This window comes from Augochlora pura, chromosome 7 (assembly GCF_028453695.1).
Source record: "Augochlora pura isolate Apur16 chromosome 7, APUR_v2.2.1, whole genome shotgun sequence".
Taxonomy (NCBI): domain Eukaryota; kingdom Metazoa; phylum Arthropoda; class Insecta; order Hymenoptera; family Halictidae; genus Augochlora; species Augochlora pura.
The window spans coordinates 17,135,733-17,157,760 of NC_135778.1; the positions used below are offsets into that span (position 1 = coordinate 17,135,733).

The following is a 22,028-nucleotide window of genomic DNA, read 5'->3' on the forward strand; positions in this document are numbered from 1 at the left end:
CGTATACCTAAGTAATATACTAACATAAACAGTATGCAATAATAAATATGAGAAATTAAACACGATCTCTCTTTCACTGAATTCGTCGATACACCCTCTCCTTTGCGTGTTCCGTATCTCCCTGCACGCGATGTTCCCGACTATCGTGTCCGATAAAAATATGAATTACGGGGGCTTAAGGAGATAACGAATTTCCATTGGTACGCAAAAGGAACGTAGCAAGTTTCTTTCAACAATCAGCTTTCCTGGAAACAGTATTTATTTACATCTCACAATAAATAAATGAATCGACCTCGCGTCAACAACGCAACGTTAAAACTCTGCATATAATCGTATAAAGATCATAAAATTAATGGACTGACGAAAGTGACAAAGGCATGGAAGTTATAAGATAGGGTAGATTCATTAGTTATTTCCTTCAAACTTAACATTCCGCTTCGATTCAATCTCTCCGGGGGGCTTCCTGCAGAGTATTGCACCATTTGTTGGTAAACTTTTGCCAATAAAAAGTTCATGTTTATGTTTTCCCGCCGGTTTGTATATTATTTTTGTTAATCTCCTGTTGCGCCGGAGCCTGGGCAGACTGCGAATTCGGTTGATTATGCTGTTGTGAAGCCACATTACTTTGAATATTTTGCGGTACTTGATTTGCGGTATTCTGTTGTTGTTGTGGCACATTCGGTACTTGGCCTTGTTGTGCTAAAATTTGCTCTTGAGTTTGTTGCTGTATTGGCATTTGGCCTTGCGATTGTTGCTGATTTGGTATTTGTCCTTGAGCTTGTTGCTGAACTGGAATTTGTCCTGGGGCTTGTTGCTGAACTGGAATTTGTCCTGGGGCTTGTTGTTGAACTGGAATTTGCCCTTGAGATTGCTGCTGAACTGGTATTTGTCCGTGAGGTTGCTGAATCGGAAGCTGCCCAGGATGCAATTGCTGAGCAGGTATTTGCTGCTGTATAGGCATTTGTTGATACTGTTGGTTCGACGGTGCGTGACCTTGGAACTGTTGCTGCTGAACCATTTGAGGATGATACATTTCAGGCATCTGTCCTTGACCTACTTGCGCCTGTGCATGATTAGGGTACTGTTGTTGGTTAGCACCGAATGATTGTTGTTGTGGGTAAAATGAAGGATTCTGTTGTTGAAATTGTTGCGGATGCTGAAAGTCTTGATGTGGAACTGGTGGATGCGCGTACTGCGGCGGGAACTGAAAAGTGTTCAAAACGATCATATTACAACCTGCCCATTTTAAGAAATATATTTCCTAATCAACAACAAATTTCATTGCCTTTTAAGTGAAACGGATTTAGCAAGATATTATTGGTAACACTACAATTACTTACCGGTTTGTCTTGTGCGGGTATATTACCTTGGTGAGGCGGTGGCTAACAACAGCAACAGAAAGTGCACAAGCTAATTATTGTTCATTACAACATCACAAAAAACGGAGCCAAGAAGTAGGTTTGACAAATACAGGCTACTAAAGTAACATACAATGATATTCTAGATTGCTATCTAAAATATTAGCTAGTATAGTATCCCTAGTAGATAAATATATATCTACTTGCAAATATTGCTCGTCACTACAACTTTTATTATTCTATTCTTAAAACTTATTTTATTGTTAACTGACAGACTATGCATGCGGTTAGCCAAACTTGTATTGTGAAAGCCTCAAAAAACTAACAAAATCAGAAAATATTTGCAATCTATCAAAAACTAATCGTTTCTATAATCTCTTGTATTCAGTAGCACTTACGATTCCTTGAGCGATCATTTTTTGTATCTCGTGTTCTTTGCGTTTTCTTTCAAATTCTTCGAATTCCTCTTGCGTGAAAATCTGTCCCTCGTCTAATCCTTGCCATCCCTCATCTTTTTGGAACTCTGGATTCTTAGTTTGCTCAAGAAATTCTTCGTAACTAAAAAAATAAGATAAAATAGAAAATCTTACATATGACAGATATAAATTATCTATACAAACTTTATGAGCGCATCCTTGTTGATGTCGACCTCGTTGAATACATGCTCCCTCATCCTTTCCATCTCCTCTACGCGCTTGAATAATTCTTCTTGCGAAGTTCCTTGAACGTAAAGCTTATCTAATTCTTTCAAAAATAATGCTTTGACTTCATCTTGATCCCATACTCCATTACCATCGATATCTAGAAAAATATTCGATTTGCATTATAAAAGTCTTTCATCTACACAATACATTAATAAATTTTACATTACCATGCATATAAAAGAATGTTTTAGGGTTGAAATCTTCAGGTTCCATGTGATCCTGTTTCTCCCACACCTCTTCCAATTGTTGTTTGCTACCTGGGTGATGTACCTATAAATGCAACATGAATGTAGTTATAGATAGAAAAATTTGGAGAGAAATGATTCGAAATTTTACTTGACGTACAGGTTCATGTTTTTTATGTTGATCTTGTAAGGCTTTCAATTCATCCTCGTATTTTTTTCGTTCTGCCTCATTCATGTCTGTTCGAGAACACGAATATAAAATATATCATAAGGAAAGTATTATTTAGAGAAATAAAGGTATGTGGAAAAGATTCAACTGCTAGCATTACGTTCCAACTTCTGCTGTTCGTTGTATCTCACTTCCATTTCATGCTTTTTGAATTCTTCTCTCCGTTGTTTATCACTCTCTGCTAAATCTTTAGAAGTCTAGAATAAACAAATAATGTCTGTAAAATCTCTGTCTATCATTTACGATTTTATTATACATTACCTTTGCCATTAATTTCTTTAGGTCGTTTATTTCAAATGTACGTGTATTAGTGTGATCTATATGATCTGCTACCTTCAGATGATCAATATCCAAGCCATTTCTTATTTCGTTCTCTTTAATCGCAAGATGCCTCAATCTTTCCAATTCCTTCCTCTTAATTTCGTCTAATCTAGTTCTAATATTATGATCAACAAATTGTAATTGGTCTGCTATTTTCCCTGTCTAATGAGAAAATTTGTTTACACATTAAAGAGATTTCTACTAAATTTTATATTAACAAATTTATATTAAGTTTTTACTTTGCAATTTTTCCCTTAATAAAATACTACAACTTTAGCTTACACGTATGTCGTCTTGTGATGCTTCTTTCACCTTTGCCCGAAATTCTGGATCGCTCTCCAATACTAGAACCACTTCCATCAAGTATCTACGGTATTCCATAAAGTCTGCCTATATGAACACCATATAATGTACTTTCCACTACTTTTTAACTTATATAAATTAATGCAATGTTCAGATAAATATGCTAATCATACCAATTCATCTGGATCTTCAATTTCATTTTCGATATCATGTTTTTCATCCTTCTTTTGGTTAACAGGCGGTGCAACAACATATTGTACCACTGTACAAGCTAAAGCAAGTAGTAGAAAATGCTGCATTTTTATAACAAAATGCGGAGCGTTCTTCAATAGCTGGAAAGATTACAGAAACAGTTATAGTTTAAAATAAACATATGTTAAATTAAAATATAACGATCGATCCATTTTTGTTGTTTTTGGTCATATTTACAAATTATCCAAAACAAATTTATGAGACATATGAATCCACTTTCGCCGCAACACCGAAAAGCAAAAGGAGCGACAAGAACATTTTTCTGAACGAACGCGGGAATGTGATCATACATACGTTCATTATTGCAATATATCGAATACGTGTCAAAACTGCACAGCTGACCGAGCGATAACAATATCAGAGACACTCAAAATCATTAATAACTTCAATTACATTACGTAGTTGGTGTCGCGATAGTACGATTAAACTTAATTAGGGTCGAAATGTAAAAACTACGAATGTTCACGAATTCAGAGTCAAACAGAGTGAATGAGGTCACGTACAAAAAAATACGTATACAGAGAATTCCTCTTAATATTATGGGTATACCGTTACGTCGATCGGGCTGGGTGAAAGTGGCAGTAACAAATTTTCACTGGGTGCAACAACAGAGAAGACTGGCCGCCGTTCTCACTTCGAATCTAACCAATGAAAGTACGCGGGACTTCTGGCACGAGTAAGTCTAAACCCGATAGATTAGCTGGCGGATAACGATACTCGAGTCACGAATATGACAAAATCAGAAATGATTTAAAAACCGACCGCAATAATAAATGTATGTACTTGTTGCTCGAACCATGTATCTGCGACTGAACGTGATTGACGTCGACACGCGGTTGCGAGACGTTTCTTCGCAAAACGGATACTGACGTGTATCTTCGCAGCAAGATTTTAACTGATACAGAAAAAGATCCAGGGGAGTTCCCCACTCGGCGTCACGCTGCCTGCGATAGATACATAATTTTTGACGTCACGGCCGTCGATGAAAATTTAAAAAGTCACAGATGAATAAACAAACGGGAACACGAGATTAATACGGAGTTATTGGTACCGGTCAGTACCTATTGGTACTGATTGGTACTGAATTATTCACGATATTCAGTCTCTCTCAGCTGTGGCTGTTCGTCGGCATTGCGTACTTTCCCCTTTCAGATTCGCGTCCTTCACGGTACCCCCTCTTTCTGCTAGGTGGCGCTAGAAGTACCTACAAAACTTTTAAAAGAACCATAAGTATACCGCGTTTCGATAACTCCCCACTCTGATTTCAATAACTTTATTCTATTCTAGTTCCGATTTCCGAACACTCGAATATAATTCTATTGCACAATGGTCCAGAAAGCTTTAATTTGCAGCCAAATTAAAAACACTTTCATACAAACATTTTTCTAATATATTACTTGACTATTTATCATAAATTATTGAAGACTAGTGTATTGTTTCCAAAGAAAATAGAAAAAAGTCAGTTCTAGTGCCCAAGGGAAATCTAAATTATTATTATTATAAATATATAATGCATCTAAATCAAATTCCACGTTATGTTGAAACATAGGTAAATTATATTTCTAAAAATGTTCAAGTGATCAAAATATTTTCAATGTCTATAACAAGTTAAAGACTGCAAAAAACTGCACTTAAAATGTACACATATTTCTGTTAAAAAATATAATAAATTACTCCTAACTGCACCATTGTGCGTTGTACTTAGTTTTTGAGAGATTCGATCTAAGAAAAGACTTACGAACTTTTTATAAACGTTTAAATACATTTAAAATAAGTAGGGGACAATGTGGCATCGTAGATTTTGTTTTCGTTGTAGAAGCTAATACAGAAATTATTTTAAACGTTGATAGAACGCAATTTCCATCAAACACTGGTATTTCGAAGCTGACAAAAATTCAAACTATAATAAATAATAGAATTTAATGCCAATGACGAGTTAACTCGTCTCCTTCGGTTAACCGGTTAAATTGCCTGAAATGTATAATTTATTACGTTCCAGACCGGTCCAGAAATATTCGTTTTGTTCGATTACAAGTCACCTTTGATCCTTGATCAACGTTATTGCGCATTAATTGACGGATTTAATGTAAACTGATTTGATCCTGTTACAGGTAGGATATTTACGATATCCATGTATGCGGTTTCACGCATAATTTCGTCCTTTCGAACAAGATGACATTTCATTTGTTCGGCACGCGCGCTTCCGTTATTGAATAAATGTTGCTACACGTAGCAATCACGAAATATTAGAACATGATTCGCCACCGTCGCTGCACATCGATGAATTATAGATTTACGATCGTCAGAGGAAAATCTTTAAAAAAATTCGCTCACGTATACCAATGTTTCTATTGCAACATTCAGAAAAGAATGACTCGAATGACAAGTGCACAGAAGCGCATCAATAAGTTCGGTAACATGGAACAATGCATTTAACTGTCGACGAGTGAAATCAACAAACATGTTATGCAAAAAGCGGTAACTGGTGTAAAATTTGTTGTCCGGTGTTTCCACGGTTTCACCTTGGCAAATGGTAGAAATCTAAACAGCGGGTGAAAGGATTGAATGCATGCATACATACATGGAAATAGGGTACGCAACCATAACCACGCCCATGACCGATCGAAACGCACCGTGCAACAAATTATGGAATAAACAACGCGAGAATCGCTTCGGCGCGAACACTCTAATCAACATTCTCGAATCATCGTGAAGTTACGTCCGTTGTAGCAACGACTCCGGTCGACACCAGCAAGATAATTTTTTTTTTAGCTTCTCCGTTGAATGAGCCACAATGTACGTTTTCCCATAAACCGATTCCTGAAACAACCAAACTTATTCGTTATTATAGATCTAGGAACAGGAAAGCACGGGAAGGTGCGTGTCAACGAAAAACGGTAAAATCGTAAAACGAAACAAACTACCGCGACGCAAACAAGAATACGGCACGTGTACCTGGAATGCATAATCGAGGAGACAAACACGCGAAATGCATCGCGTGAGTCAGAAAACGAGGAAGATCGATTAACTATCCGAGAATCTAACTTCGCGCCACTTAAGAATGTTAAGTGCGTGTTTACCTTGATTACAGGATGAATCGATGTTAATGCTGCACCGCAAATTTCAATTTCCTGATCTTGACAGATATAAAAAGAATATTGACACCCCCGAATGATCTACATTCTATTATATATACATTCTTCGATAATTGTATACAGCGAGAAATAAGGCTGGAAAAAGGCTGTCGAAAGTTAGGCGTAAATTATTCGACGATACACTCGCGTCGAAAAGGACGCGGGTGATAAACCGATAAAAGAGCCGAGTTTTGTGCTCCGGAAATACCTTAAGCTTCTGAGCCGTAAGACGCAATTGTGGTCTTGCCGGGAAAATGGCAGGGGAGTGCTTGTGAACGTTCGCGGCCACCCCGGCGAACGTTCGAAGACCCGTGAACCTTTGAATTCCTCGAACGGTCATTAGGGTAAAAGTATACCTGTGTCCACGATCCTTCGTAGACCTGTTGTCCTCGGACAATGCCTGGCCCGACAAGTGTTTTCGTATCTGATTGACCCATCTTTGGACGGAACACTCCGACAAACGGCTAATTTTTCTTCCAGCTAACGACCTTCGTATACCTGACGTATCCTATTCACCGTCCATCCCGCCCACCCCCTCTCTCACCACCTCTGTCTTTTCGATTTTGTCTCATTCTCGCCCTGGGAAACAGTCTCGCAGGACTGCAGAGTCACGCGTGCACACCGGGAACGAGTTCTCCCCGATCTCTCATTCGTTCTCTGCCCGCCATTCTCGATCTATTCGCTACCAATCAATTATTCACTCTCGCGGAGAACAGCTCCACAATCTTGGAAGTTGTCGAAGATGGATCAAGTCGAAGTCGCCTTTTTTCCCGCAACGTTTCCAAACGTCGCAAGGTGTAACGACGCAATAGTAAAAAGATCTTAATTTTTGGGAATACACAGACTCATGGATCAGGACATTTATTCTTCGTAGGCTTGATTTTGACAGATCGATGCGATACGAATCCGTTAAAAAGATCGAAGCTTTTGTCTGATTGCCACGAGCAGATCCGCATAGACTAGACGATCGAAGGTCTCGGAAAGAACGGGCATGCCGGTCGCGACACGGTTTCGTGATTACGGCCCTCGGCCGCGAAAAACGGGTTCCAGGGAGTCGTCGCGTCCGACGGTACGAAAAAAATTCTCGGTATACGCCCGAGATATGACGGAAGCAGCTAAATACTTAAACGCTCGAAACTCCAGGCTTAAATGCCGTTGATTGCAGTAGGAGGGAAATGAGAGGTTGCACGACGAAGTCGTGTCTCGTGGCAGCGAGCACTGTTACAAGGCGACTATTCCGAAGCGTACCGGTTCCGAAGCGAGTCCTTCCTCGAATAGACCGAATAGATGATCACGCGGTCCAATTCTTAATCTGAAGCTCCCGCCTCCTAGCAATCTTCGAAATATCTTCGCATTCCCGCGGCCAGTGATTGCCTGCTGGCAAAGTGGCGAAAGGTAGACAGTGCGTGACGAAGTGCAGAGACGGGAGCAACTTTGTCAAATAAACCATCGAGACGGTTCGCGCTGTGTTTCGTAAGTTAGCTTGTAAACGACCTCTTTAGAATCTATACGCGCCAAAACTGCAACGAAGGTCAAAGATATCATCGTAGACAAGCAGTCTGCTGCCGATGGCAGCTTGGGAGAAGCGTGTTTCCGCCCCGCAACGCTCCCTAAGGGATGATGATCGGCCGAAGGATACGGTGGAACAGGAAACCAGGAAAGAAGGGTCGAAGGAGGTGGAGTAGGGACACCGGAGGAGTCAGCGGGTCGGAGAAACGGGTAAAGGGCAGCACAAGTCGAAGAAAAGGGAAGGAGGGAGACGAAGAGAGCGGGAGTGAAGAAGAGGGTCGAGGCAAGGTAAAACAAAAAGTCGGGAAAAAATTGAAAACCAGTCTCGCGCGGTTGGTAGATCGGAGTCTAGCAGACTGCGAACGGAGTCCGCTCTCTTCTCCTTTTCCACTACCATCGCTATCAGCAACTACCACCACCAGTGTGTTCGGCAACGACTTACGGTAACAACTACGCCAGAGGCTGCGGCTGCAGCAGCAGCAGCAGCAGCACAACCACCACCATCACCACCGACTCGCTTGGCTACCATCGCCAACACCTCTTTTTCCTCCTCCTCCACCTCCTTCACCTCTTTCCCTTTCCGCTTCACTCCGTTTCACTCGGTCCACGTCCTTCCTTAATTCAGTCCAATGAGAGCCGCTCTTCGATTCGTCGCACCCGTCACAGATCTCTCTCCGCGTCGATTTTCAGAGGATACCGCTCGATTCTGTTCTGTGTTGGCTCTCCCGCTAGCTCTCTCGCCTGCCTCCGTCTTCACCTCCGCCTTCGCCTCCACCTCCGCCTCCAGCTCCGGCTCCGGCTCCGGCTCCAGCTTCGACCGCGCAGAGCCGAGAGCTCAGAGCCGAGAGGCGATCTCGACAGGAATTTCGCGAACCGGTTCCTCCGTGGACACCAGCAACGCCGGAACGGATTCTGTGCCCGGAGAAAGTGTCTATCGCATAGTGTTGGCCAGTGCAAAACTTTTCAGCCAAAGAGGATCCCAGGATACTGGCCGTGGAACCATTCGGGAAACCTTGCCTTCGAGGATACACCTCACGGGGGAAATATGTCTCGCAATAGTTGCAACGCGAACCGGTTGCGCGCTCTTAAAATAGTTTCCCGCTTAGCATAGGTTTACCGTTTTGCCAGCTTACGCCGTTCACTCGCTGGAACACGTCGCAGGACTAACAAGGTAACTATCGATCCATCTCGGATCCATCTTCTTCCGTCGATCTTCCCGTATATCGGAGAACGGTTCTTCCGAGATCCGTGCGTCTGGCGAACGTTTCGCCATCATTTCGCTCGCGGTGACAGCGCTTCCGCTCGATCGAGATTTTCCATTGCATCATCGTGCACCGCAAAACGTTGTGGCAATTCTTTTTGAAGCAAATTTAGGAACCTTCGACGATGCACAGTACAGTCGAAAAGTTCGAGGAATAAAACTTGTACGATCAATATAGAGGAGATGGTTCGGTTCGGCAACATTCATATGCAACAGTCCCATGGAACAGTCCCGCGACAATTCTGGACCGATAAAAGTCCGTGTGCCAGTTTCCCGGGACTGTTCGTGTCGCATCGTTTCCGAAGAAACGACTATCTTGTCGCTGGCACGCGTTTACAGACGGCCATTTCACGATTGATCGGAGGAGGGTGAGGGCCCCTTTCTATTGCTTCCGAGAACGAGGAATAGACCGCACGTTTAAGACATATGTGGAAACGGTTGACCATTCACACGACAAACTATTCAAACGACCACTTGGATTTAGATTAACTCGAGCTTTAATTGTAAATTATTCGAAAGCGGATCAGTCGACGAAATTTTCAAGAAATGATAAAGCTTGTCTTCAATGATACGATATACATATTATTGCTTCGTACATAGAACTTTGATGAGATCGAAGAATTCCGCCATGATCAAGAGTAAGGCACAAGAAATTGGAAAGATAAGAGCGTCGAATGCATTTACTGCGACGCAATCGGCCGAACTCGATTTTCCTTTGAAGCGAAAGAAGAAAATGGGGAAGACGAGCCGAGACGGTCGAGGTGGGAGAATAGAGAAAGAAAGAGAGAGAGAGAGAGAGAGAGAGAGAGAGAGATTCGAAAGCCCTCGATCATAGGCGCACATAGGTGCCTTCTACGAAGCCGATTGCCGTTTGTTATTGAAGCTATTCCATCGCCTCGGGCCAGAACAAGGCTCGGCAAGACGAGGTGAGGCAAGGCGAGGTGGCTGTTAGCAGCACGTTTGTCCCTGGATGACGATCGCGATCGTTTACATTTCAATACAAACTGGAATCTTTCTAAAACTGCTAGCTCTCGGTCTCGCAGCGCGCCTCACGACGTCTCCATTGTGATTCCATCGTGATTCCTTCGGTGCATAGGACATCCGCGCGGCATTTCAATCAGTCTCCTCGGAGAATAAAAATCGCAGTACGCAACAGTCTCTGTTTTCGACTCGAGTTTCACTCGATCTTTCCGTATCCTCGACGAAGAACATCGATGGTCGACAAAGTATCCATGGACAAACAAAAATCAAATCGAGTCGCATTCCTCGCTCGAGAGTTCAATCGTATTCAATGAACTTTTCCGATTTCTGAGAATGCAAAGCAGTCGTGGTATCGCGTAACCCGCGCGAAGTTTCGCGAAGCGGCCGCCACTTTGCGACGAGCTTGATGACGGTTCGATGAACGTCCTATGAATAGAACTTTCTCGAAAGACCGATGCCCACGTCGCATCCACCTGTTGTGACTTCTCGATAATCTGTTGGGGCTCGTTCGTTGTTGAGGTTCGCCGACCCAGCCATCAGCCTAAGAGGTACACGATCAATGAAACCCGGAAACACCGGAAAGGTATGAAATGACCTGTTCAAATTCGTCTAGCGGGTTCTAATAAAATGGAGTTACTGGTAAATATATCTACAACTACCTGTAGTCGTAGCAACAAAGCAATCCAACTGGAAAGTAACCACCGACTTCTACCGTCCAATAGTCCTATACCCCCTTAAGTCTTAAGCCGGGGGTTTAATGAAGTGGCGCTTCCTAGGGTAGCAGCGCAGGTTCACTACCGAGGCTAAGGGACAACGGGTCGACAATTACCTGCAGGAAGTCATCGTAAAACTGATCCGACTCCGTCCATTTACGACTGCCCCTTCTTGAACACAAAAGTGGGGGAAACGGCGTGAAATACGAGGCTCGGGGCTTTCGATCCTGTTAGTTGGTGGAAACGCGGTCGAGGATAAGAGCCGGCGAAAAGTTACGCGGGAATACGCCGATTCGGAGTTTTCAGATCAGTCGAGTATCACGACACAGTGTTTTTTCTTCCCGAGGTAACACCGGGTCATTGGAATGGAATTCCTTTCTGGCAATAATTCACTTGAAATATCGTAGGACGCGCGATTATACACGATATAAATAGTCGGTTAATTGGCACGTTCGAAACCTGCAATTATTACGCGCGCGCGATCGTTTTGCATGAAATTATCGGTCCGCGCGCGTCCTTTCCTTCTCGGGATCATGCTTTTCATAGATCGATAGATTCCTCGCATCCTTTGCCTGCGGCGGAAGATATCGACTACTAGATCCGTTACATACGTGAGTTTTTTTTCTATGTGGCGACAATGTGTCTACTAACGTTAAAAAAACATGTCTGTAGCCGGCCGTCCGTACTCGTATCTGTGATAAAATTGCACGCAATTTTCAAGAAATATATATTGCCTAATTTAAACTACAGTATTTCGGATCGAAATTGCGGTAATCCCTGTGCGCATTGGACCTTATCCTCGTGTAGAAAGAAAATGCAGCTCGAAGCGTTGAGGAATTTAAAATCCCGGCAACAAGATGGGCGAAGACGAGACAATCTCAAATTCGTTCTTTTGGCCATATCCCCCACTTAATAAGTGGACTCGTGTTCATGCATATTCTTAATAACCTTAATCGAGCTTCATAGTCGTAATCAACACGATTCACAGTCCTCTTGCTACTTCACGCCGTCGCAGGAAGTCACGAGAGTACAACTTCGAAAACCGACTCAGTACATTTCCGCTGTCGCATACGAAGTTTGGTTTAATTTCACTGCGTTTTCTTGCAGACCATCATGACAAGTTGGAGTAGGACGTTGATCGCGGGTATCGTCGGGATCTTGTTTCTAGTGATCGCGAGGAATTACACCGAGGCTTGCAACGAGGCGATCTGCGCCAGCGTGGTGAGCAAATGCATGCTCACGCAGAGCTGCAAGTGCGACCTGGTCACCTGTGCCTGCTGTAAGGAATGCTTCTCTTGTCTCAGCTACCTCTACGATGAGTGTTGTTCGTGCGTCGGTGAGTATCCTCCTGTAATTTGGAAAGTGTTCTCTGATCGGAAGATTAATAATAGATTTCGTTACTGGTAGATCTCTGTCCGAAACCGAACATCACGGACAATCCGTTGAGTAAGAAATCCCACGTGGAGGACTTCAGCGAGCCCATGCCAGGGCTGTTTCAAGCTCTGACAGCCGAACCGGATGCGCACGAACGCTGGCTCACGTTCACGTTTCCGGTGGACTTCGACATGTCGCTGTTCACGCCGAAGCACGATAAAGAAATGAAGTATCATATGCGTGAGTATTCCGTTTTCGTCTATTGGCTTAGATTCAGAGTTTCTCTCAGCCGATAGTTTACAGGGGATGGATTCATTTTACAGAGACCGCCGACGAAGAGGCGCATCCCCTAAAACCGAACGTGATGACGGTAAACTGTACGGTGGTGTTCATGGCTCAGTGCAATTCTTGGAACAAGTGTCGAGCGTCCTGCCAGAGCATGGGTGCCACCAGCTACAGATGGTTCCACGACGGCTGCTGCGAGTGCATAGGGGACACTTGCATTAACTACGGAATCAACGAGTCCAGGTGCATACACTGTCCGCTGGACAAGGAGGACGATGAGCTGAAGGAACAGTACGATGATTACGGCCAAGACGACGATGATCTGACCGACGAAGTGATGGACTAACGGACGCCCCCGCCCCAACCGAATGACATTCTTTTGCGTTCCTTAATGCGGTCTACATTGTGTTTGTGCTCACCTGTGGTGTGTGCGTTCCCGGTGACGAGACTTTCACGGAGAAAACTCGCGGGTCATGACTCTCTTCAGCTCGTGACTTTGTTGTGTAGTGTATCGTAATCAATGACGTTCTCGCGACACTAGCTTTTAAAGAATTAACGAGACGAACAATCCTCCCTTGAAAAGGGATCCGCCCGTTAGGTAATATAATTTAAATTATCACGGTTCATATGGCTTAAAGTCATTGACTGTTAACCGTCCATATTTAACTGACCAAGCTAATGGTCGGATAGAAGTGGTCTTGCGAATTGAACAGTTTTTAAATATGTGGAATGTACAAGGTAATTTTCCTAATGTGACAACGTAAAATTCCTGGTAAATTATTCGTGTTTTAGTTGTTCTATTTTTATCGGTATAAGACGAATTGTAAAAAATGAATTATTCGATCACGTCATTACCTTGATGTCATACGAAATTTACGAGCCATTTTAAGTCTTCCTGTTCCGCAAATTGCCCTGGGTAGGGTGATCAATGCGGCGGTAAATATTTTAACTGTGTCGCAAAGTCAAATGTGACAAAAGTGACTAAAATTGTTGATAACTCGAAATCAAAGCAAAAATCACATACCATTGCTCTTGATTTTCATTTTATCGTAGTCACGAAATGTTGAATGCTCGGTACGTGTAAGTAGTAGTCATACTGCGTTGAATTTTTAATATTTGTCCGTGCCATATGAATAGAATCGTACACTTATGAGATTGTTCTTGGCTCCCGACATACTCTATGCCTGTTGATCTTTTCGTTTGCATGGCAAATATTATCTGTGCTCGAATCAATGTCTTCCTACCGCTCGACCGATCGATAGAATAGTGGAGAATGCGTCTGAAATGTGAAAAGGACAAGTGGAAGCATGCGATTCGAAAGGAGTATGGTGAATATGTGCCGCTCATATGGTATACAGAGAAATAATCAGGTCGGAAGGAATGCGATATGATACGATATGGTTTAATACTGCACTTGATTACGCCAATGCACAACATTGAGACAATACGAAGGATTGAACAGGTATATTCTCGAAGTAATGTCCAATTCATGCGGTTAAATGTAAATAAAACTATTAGTATATATAGATACTTAAAAACTGCGAATATCGTTAAAGCTTTATGAACAGTGGATCCCAAGATCGAAAGACCACTACAAAAATAACGACGAGAGCAATTGTTTCCCCCGGGGAATTGTTAACAGACTAGAGAGGGGACACCGAATCGATATCAAATAATCATTCGTGGCTAGACTAGTGTAAATAATTTTTTTTCAAAATCGTTAGAATAAAGTTTTATAAACAGATTCCACTTTGTGGCATTTTTCATTCCCCGAATGATTATGTACCGATACTGCGCGCGATACACAACACACAATCGTTCAACTCTACAGTGTTATATTGATCATCAAACGGCGCGTTTGACGCGTTCCTTCAACGATCGTATACATTAATCCGTAGACGCACTATTCGCGCCAGTTACCGTCTCTCGCTTATAAAAGAAGCCGATATCGAACGATTTTGATCGTTCCGATCGTTGGGAGATTGGCTGCAGTCATCCGGAAGAAAGCACGAACAACCGATTGCCTGGAGGTACCAAATAATTATACAGGCGGGTGATCGTCCTGTGTCTCGTTGCTCTCTGGCAATTTAATGAAAGGCAAGTCGCTGCCGCTCCACATTGAGTACAACTGAGATCTCGCGCATTCCTGAAATCGGTAGAGTTTCAATACACAGATGATTTTAAGTACTTGAAATGAAATCCTTGCATTACCCCACCACCAGCGCTCTCGGAACCTGAACGGCTATGAGCTGATATGCAAGAGTCTGTCGAAGAGCTGCTTTTACGAGACGGTAACATATCTACAGTACCTAGCCAGAAAATAAAAAGTCACGAATGATCCTTTTTATTTGACGTTCGTTGTCCGCAATGCATATGCTTACCGATTTCCACCTCTCTATGATCACTATGCGAATGAATGCTATCTTTGCTGTCTGCGTGACTACCGCTGGCTACACTATGTTCTGTAAGAGAATTCCAAGTAAGTATTATTAGTTGGTCGAGTGAGCATTGATGTGAACAAAATTGTACCTGAATCTCTATGCTCTCCGCTGTGTACACTTTGATCGCTTTCGCGACGTCCCGATTGATCAGAGTGGTCGCTTGAATGGGAATCGTGTGGCCAACACCTCAATGGGCCTACTTTGCGTGATCCGGGCCAAATCATCGTGTCGTAACTTGATTCGAAGTTGCACGTTGTTAAAGTTACGCCCGGAATATGATGATTGGTATAAGCTGATAGTTGATTTAATGGTCTAACTCCTATTGCAACATTAGAAGAATTTATGCGTAAGTAGCAATTATTTTTTAAGTAAACGTAGTTGACAAATGACTCCTATTTTTTTGTCTCGCACATACCTGGTTTGCAAGACAACAATTGAATTGCCTCTTGCAGGCCATCCTGACTAGCCATGGTGGAAGTTTTCCATATTGTGTCTGGTGTAGTCGACCTACTTCTGTCTTGATGAGGAACCCTTAGCCTTGATCTGGCATCTTGTCTTGGCCAGTCTGTGATATTTCGACAATCCCATGGCATAGACCACCTTCTCATGGTGTTCTCTGATGCTTCTCCCGACATTTCCGCAGCTGCTGTTTCCGACCATCTCCTCTGAACCTTTACAAACAATGAAATGATTAATCTACTTCTTACATGACAATAGAAAGTTAGGAATTAGAATTGTTTAGATAATCGAATTTACCTGCAGAGGAAATAAAGGATATGGTAAAGGTGACCTATGACAGTTCTGCACCGACTGTTGCGTCGATGACGAAGACACTAGTGGCGGTGAACTATATAATCTTTCAAAACACTGTTGTAAAGATGCAATGTCGCATTCGGCAGTACCGCTTTGTGAACACGAGCATTCGGCCATTCCACCTGATGAGTAATTCCCTTTTAATAATTGGTTCACTGCAGATTGTATGCAAGCTTATAAGAAATGAATAGGGAAAATTGTGATGGTAGAACGATGAAGGAAACTTAAAAATGGAAGTAATTTTTATTTTGGTTAATCAAAGATGATTGACTCTCACCTAGACACTCACAGCAAGCAACACAGAATTGGTATTGCAAATTTATGAAAGTTAATAAATTATCTCTAAGTATGTCCTGAAAACAGTAGTATTCAACATGATAAGGTGTAACAATTTATCTATGATTCAAATGAAAACGACTACATACATGTTTATCTCCCTCGTTGTCTCGAGTTTCATGATCTCTCAAAGCTGAGATAATGTGATTCTTTACGGTATTACTGGCCACGTATGTTGCTTTTGTAAGCTCTTCCCAACCAGCAAGACATTGTCCAGTTAATCGACATTGCGCAGCTGTATCATGAGCAGACAAAAGAGTTTGTAGGGACTGAGCCAACTTTGCACCGGCTGTGCATAGGCCATTGAGCGTCTGCATCAAACAATATAATCAGTGTTTATATTTATTAATTAGATATTCATAAAACTCTACGTACCTGTAAGTACACTAGCCAATTACCAAGACACTCGTTCACCTCTAATTGAAGTTTAGATACTTGATTGTCATTGGACTTTGGTTCTGTACCACCTTCTGCCATATTTACATAATTTAGAACCTTGGATTTTGCGCCGAGTTTAGTCACCTAATTACATAAGTAAGTATTGAAATTTTTGTTTCTATGGTGAAGGTATCAGGGTCTTTCTAAAACTTTTGAGAATTTCTTTAAATACTTCCAAATATACGATTTGAAACTACACAATTCGATTACCCCGAAAAAGTTAATGCAATGTCATATTTGTAATTATTTTACGATGCAGTGATGAAAATCAGTATACAAAAAATTGGTGTGGGCAAGACCTCAGTGTGCCATTGCAAGGTTAAGAAGATTTGGTAAATAGAAGGACGTGGAGAGTAAAGGAAGACAAACGCCATAGCTTCGATCACCGATAAACAATACAATGCATTGGTAAAAGCAATGGTAAGCTGTGTTGTGTATCTATCGTTACAGTAAATGAAAGATGAAGGTTGCGAAGATCAAATTTTGTAACAGAAACTGTTGCGAATCAATGACTTACATGTTTTCTTGATATTCGGCGTGTCCTCGATAATAAATTAAGGTAAAAAAGAAGAATCACAGATCTTGCTTTGGCGACGAAGCACAGCTACCGGCACCATCGTAACCCGGCTTGTGCATAACTCTCCGCTTGAATTCAACAGTGCAAAAAGCGAAACGAATCCGGGATACGCGGCGGCAACGCTCGTCTGCGGGTTTACCTTTGAATAGGACATTTAATACAAAGTTTCTTGACCAGATGCCGCCATTTGTACCCGCCATTTATCTTCACACAAAGCAACGGTATATATGTATACGAATATGTACATATGTAGATGTGACATACGATTATCTATTTTTGTTGAAAATCTTTAGCACTCCAAGAGCTCCATCATTATTTTCATATCGCGTAAAATATTATTGATATTTTATAAATTTGTACACAGAATTGAATATTCTGTAAGCTTTATACAAAATCGAATATTATCGCAATTTCGAGGACGAGTTAGACGATTGTTCTTTACGATAGTCATATGCATATACAGAGTGCATAAAAATTATTGTTACTCCGGGATTTTGAGAGATTTCCGAGATTATTTAGAGTAATTTTTTTCCTTTAGCAGAAATGCGATTTGCGGCTTTGCTTACGAGTGATTAACGAAAAACAGTAGCCAATTAGAGGCGGGCGCGCGAATTTTCAACGTGCTGCTACGTGGTCGAGTTAGCGAGCTGCAATGGCTTCGCTCCGAGGCGCGATAGAAAGGGGGGCTGAGACTCTGAATCGCGAAATAATGCACAAGAAGTGAATTTTCTGAATTTTTCATTAATTTGAAAAATCAAGATGTGCATATTGCCTCCCGAAGTGTAAGAATAGTCTTGAAATATAAATATTTTGCCAATTTATAGTCTACTTAATATTTAAAAAAACCCAGTACCACTTCACAGCCATTAGCTCCATGTAATTATCGATTTCGAATTAGTTGCAAACGAATTTACAACTGATTAGAAATAGAAAATTACATCGATTGCCCGAGTCTCACCACGTGGAAGTAGCTGGAGTGGAGACTCGAAAAAGAATCAGAACAAAACCAGAATTCCTTATGGTTTCCTTTCTTACAGACGCAGGTTTCGCTTACTTACTAACGCTTTAACAAATAACTAATTTGTCTACGCGTCTGCAAATGAAAACGCAAGTAATTACTATTTCGAGTTGTTAATTCGACCGCGATTCTAAGAAAACGTCGCAAATACCACACTGCAGGGATTTGCAGCTGCGGCATGGGCTCTGAAAGACGAAAGAAGCTACTGGCAACGGGATTATTTCGCAACGCTAACTTTGAAATCGATTCGAAGACAAATATTCTAATGTAAAAATCACGATTTGCCCATCCGAGCTGCTCGTTACAGCGACCAGGCCTGCCCATTGTTACAGCTGCGGCGTGGACATCTGAAAAGTCGAAAAATAAGCTACTACAACGCGATTATGTCTTCGTAGCGGCAATTCAACGAGCACAGATCCAAGAATAGTGAATTCGAAAGGCGAGCGTATTTATTCACAATTCTATCTTTAAAGCTATTGCACATGTCAATTAAAATAAGATCGTGATTATTTTATTCGCGACGCTATAATTTACACATATAATTTCGATGCTAATGATAACTCGAACTGTCTAATTGGCAACGCTAATGTTGATCTCTGTTTAAAATGAACTACAACAACGAGAGATTATTTCGCAACGCTATCGCAAGTCGCGGATGTATCCATCTGCGTTGATTGTTGGTGCGGCAAGCCAGCTCAAATACTGCTACATAAGCAAAATATGTATACGGATAATGGTACTAAATCTTCCAATTTATGGATTAAAAATCTATTTCGAGAGTTTAAAAACAGCACATCATTCTTACCTCCTTTGGCATAAAGTACTGCGGAAAATTTGACACGATTCAGTTATTGGTTGCGAAATAGTGGCGCCTCTCGTAGCGCTATCAAGAAGCTTCGTTCAGGTGTTCGAAAAGCGCCAATTAACATACTGGCGAAACGCTCAAACTGTTACCATAGACGAGTGGCAGAAGCGTTTAAACTAATAGACAAAATTACCAACAGTAGATTTCGGCTAACAGTTTAAGCATTTTGCCACTAGGCTTTAAATCTTTGATGTCTCCAATTTACAGTCTCAAAATACCACTAAATGCAATATACACAAATAAGAACTTTAAAATATTTATGTAAAGTAAAAAGTATACCGAAGTAGTCAATGAACAAGTGCAAGCAGAGAAAAATTGTGTTTCACTATAACATTATAGTTCGTATTGCACAGGTAGGGAAAAAACTCATATTACTTTTATACATAAGAAAATCGTTGGTCCACAATGGTGAAACACATCAAAGATATTTCTACTTTCTTAATTTTTTAACGATTCAATCAAATTTTTAGATACCACATTTATACATATTTATAAATCCACTTGCTAAGAATCTATTTACATAACATTTACATTCTCGCGGACGAAAAGTTCGACATTTGTAACCAGTTCTAAAGGGCGTCCATCTACGAAAGCATATTTTGGTATTCTCACGACAGTTGAAAAATGAACAAATCATGCTATCTTTTTGTGGGAGAGTGTACACAATCACGTGAACTCTTAACTCGATTGGCCATCTATTCGGCGATCGGCCGAATTCTGGCGTGCTTCGTTTCTTTGAGAAATCGAAACGAAGACACGAGGCTACCCGAGGTGAAAGGGGCCTCAAGTCCCAAGCTCGAGCGCTCGCGAACGCGTACCAGTGACGTATACCGTTGATAAAAAAGGAGAAGGACTGAGCAAAGGACAGAGCGAAAGGATGGAGCCCGAAGCTGCGAGAGGGACAGGTGAGAAAAGTTGAAAGGAGAGAGGAGAGAGAGAGAGAGAGAAGCTGAGAGAGCAGAGTGGAAACGCGATCGCGCGCGAGGGACATCGTGACTCAGGTGGGGAGCCGATGTGGTAAGAGAGTCAGTAGGGAGGGGTTTAACGGTAAAGTCGGTGTAACCTTATAGCAGTGTTTTTCAACCTTTTTTTCGTTTCAGGCACCACCCTACGTTTCGATATCCTATTGTAGTCCGTGCCGTCTCTACGTAAACGGTGGCGTTCCTTAATGTGTCGTTGGGCACCTGGGAACAATGAAAACGCGCACGCCGTTCTGCATGCCCGAAACCGTGTTGCCTTTGATTTACAGGCTCTTTCCGTTCCGGCAATTATCTGCTTGCCTTTGCGGAAAGACAAATTATCTTCTTCGCTTGGAGCGTATTTCTTAGCAGAGGCTACTCATTGTCCGCGTCGTCCGCGTCGCTTTATTTGAATGGCACGGTTTCCGAACAAGCTCATTGTCCAGCAATAAAATCTTCTGCTAACGACTATTCAAATTTTCCTCGGCTTCTTATCTATTTCGAGTCATCTGGCATTGGGAACGGCTCACTATGGAAACGGAAAGTAGCCGGCTAAATTGGAACAATTGTTTTGCCAGCGCGGCTGCAAAGAATGCAATATCCGGCATTCATTATAATTTCATTAAAATCTCCGCACTCTATTTACTTTCTACGCGGTAAGAAACGACAGTGTCTCGTGGAGAGAAAGGATAGAGGAATGGGAGAAAAGCAGCCTATCTAGATTCGGTTTACCCAGCAAATTATAATCCATGAATCCGCCGAACTAAGCAGAACAAGGCCACAGTTCAGTCAGTCACCGATGCTAACGAGTAGATCGCATACGCTTCTGCATTTGTATCAATCGAAAATGTGAGAAATCCGATAAAACACGGAGTACAATTAGATTTAATAATGCTTTCGCTTTAGCGTGGCAAAGTGATTAGAAGAGAAAATGATCTCTCGCCTTGCCAATGAGCAAGAAAATCAGCTTTTAGTGTAACGCGCCCCGGTTTTTAAAGCTGCGAGGCGGGAGAGAGGAAGAGAGAGAGAGAGTTTCTTGAGCAGGTGACCAAGGCACCATCAGGAATGGGAATCACTGATTCGTGGCGGTATCTCAACGTCGGGAACCATTTCGTCGTTACTGACCACGGCCGGCAGTGCGGTTTTTTCGAGGAAACGGGTTGCCAGGACGTAAGCAGTAGGCAGCTGACGCAGGACTTTACCATTTTCGCGCGTCCCTCACTCCACACCCGACGCCATGGCGTCAACTAATCGAATAAACGAGCCGGAAAGAGGGGCGCACTTACCAAAAATGACAGACGAAGCGAGTGTGACAACAGATGTAGATACTTTTCTTTTCTTTTTTGAACACGTGTCCATATTTTTGCTGGCAACGGTCGCTTTTTCAAACCTTCCTTTCTAAGATGAAACATGTAATTTGTCCCTCGAGCGAGCCAACGAGATCGTTTCAGCAATATCCATATTTATGCTGATCTCATTGCAATTCGAAAGTTAAAGAGTGTTCCCTTTTCAAGCCAGGACTGTTAAAGCGTTTACGATCGGTATCGAAGACAGAAAGTTTTAACGCTTTTGAAACATAAGCCAACATATTATGGCGTTATATTTTACAGTCCACTAACGTTTCTATCAGCTACTCGATTTACGGAAGAAATACGGTATCAGCTATTAAGTGGATAATCGTCGGCGCACACGTGCGAGTATTTGCGTTACTGTGGAACTCCGTTTCGGTATAATTTTCCGCACCTCTGCAAATTGTTACGCTCTAAGCGGGAGGAAGCCATTAACTTTTTCTATATCAATCGATTCCTCTGCGAGCCGCAATCAGGTTCCAGTAAAAGTACCTACGGCTACTCGACCGTATGTTAATTGTTTCACCTTGAAAGCGTTACGGATATGCGTGCAATACGTACGAGCGGATTGCGATAAAAATACGGATAAGCTGTCTTCTCGATCTGGATCATGACGCGACAGG

General features: G+C 42.1%; 3 protein-coding genes across 18 annotated transcripts; 1 reads left to right on the top strand and 2 right to left on the bottom strand.

Annotated features, from left to right (window-relative positions):
- Window positions 1-241: 241 nt before the first annotated feature.
- Window positions 242-8,539, bottom strand: Nucb1 (Nucleobindin 1). 10 transcript variants are annotated; one of them, XM_078187576.1, is made up of 11 exons: window positions 8,438-8,539; window positions 3,274-3,432; window positions 3,080-3,187; window positions 2,738-2,959; window positions 2,577-2,673; window positions 2,408-2,484; window positions 2,230-2,332; window positions 1,979-2,159; window positions 1,757-1,916; window positions 1,341-1,382; window positions 242-1,204 (listed from the first exon to the last, which is right to left on the bottom strand). In XM_078187576.1, the coding sequence occupies exons 1-11, from the start codon at window positions 8,522-8,524 to the stop codon at window positions 518-520; spliced, it is 1,923 nt and encodes a 640-aa protein (XP_078043702.1). In that variant the 5' UTR covers window positions 8,525-8,539; the 3' UTR covers window positions 242-517. The 10 variants fall into 10 exon arrangements, with proteins under 10 accessions (XP_078043702.1, XP_078043712.1, XP_078043710.1 ...); XM_078187586.1 differs by lacking the exon at window positions 8,438-8,539 and adding an exon at window positions 4,414-4,548; XM_078187584.1 differs by lacking the exon at window positions 8,438-8,539 and adding an exon at window positions 4,223-4,401.
- Window positions 3,971-14,354, top strand: LOC144473595 (twisted gastrulation protein homolog 1-A). 6 transcript variants are annotated; one of them, XM_078187597.1, is made up of 5 exons: window positions 7,828-8,283; window positions 8,728-9,166; window positions 12,058-12,286; window positions 12,358-12,564; window positions 12,648-14,354. In XM_078187597.1, exons 3-5 carry the CDS (start codon window positions 12,064-12,066, stop codon window positions 12,953-12,955), a joined length of 738 nt encoding a protein of 245 aa, XP_078043723.1. In that variant the 5' UTR covers window positions 7,828-8,283; window positions 8,728-9,166; window positions 12,058-12,063; the 3' UTR covers window positions 12,956-14,354. The 6 variants fall into 6 exon arrangements, with proteins under 6 accessions (XP_078043725.1, XP_078043723.1, XP_078043722.1 ...); XM_078187596.1 differs by lacking the exon at window positions 7,828-8,283 and adding an exon at window positions 11,014-11,296 and having other exon boundaries at window positions 8,507-9,166; XM_078187599.1 differs by lacking the exons at window positions 7,828-8,283; window positions 8,728-9,166 and adding an exon at window positions 3,971-4,028.
- LOC144473594 (uncharacterized) lies at window positions 14,059-17,427 on the bottom strand. 2 transcript variants are annotated; one of them, XM_078187591.1, is made up of 10 exons: window positions 17,155-17,427; window positions 16,575-16,721; window positions 16,289-16,510; window positions 16,141-16,216; window positions 15,807-16,018; window positions 15,466-15,721; window positions 15,139-15,369; window positions 14,991-15,071; window positions 14,821-14,918; window positions 14,059-14,755 (listed from the first exon to the last, which is right to left on the bottom strand). In XM_078187591.1, exons 2-10 carry the CDS (start codon window positions 16,674-16,676, stop codon window positions 14,651-14,653), a joined length of 1,383 nt encoding a protein of 460 aa, XP_078043717.1. In that variant the 5' UTR covers window positions 16,677-16,721; window positions 17,155-17,427; the 3' UTR covers window positions 14,059-14,650. The 2 variants fall into 2 exon arrangements, with proteins under 2 accessions (XP_078043717.1, XP_078043718.1); XM_078187592.1 differs by having other exon boundaries at window positions 15,807-15,985; window positions 17,155-17,426.
- Window positions 17,428-22,028: the final 4,601 nt, after the last annotated feature.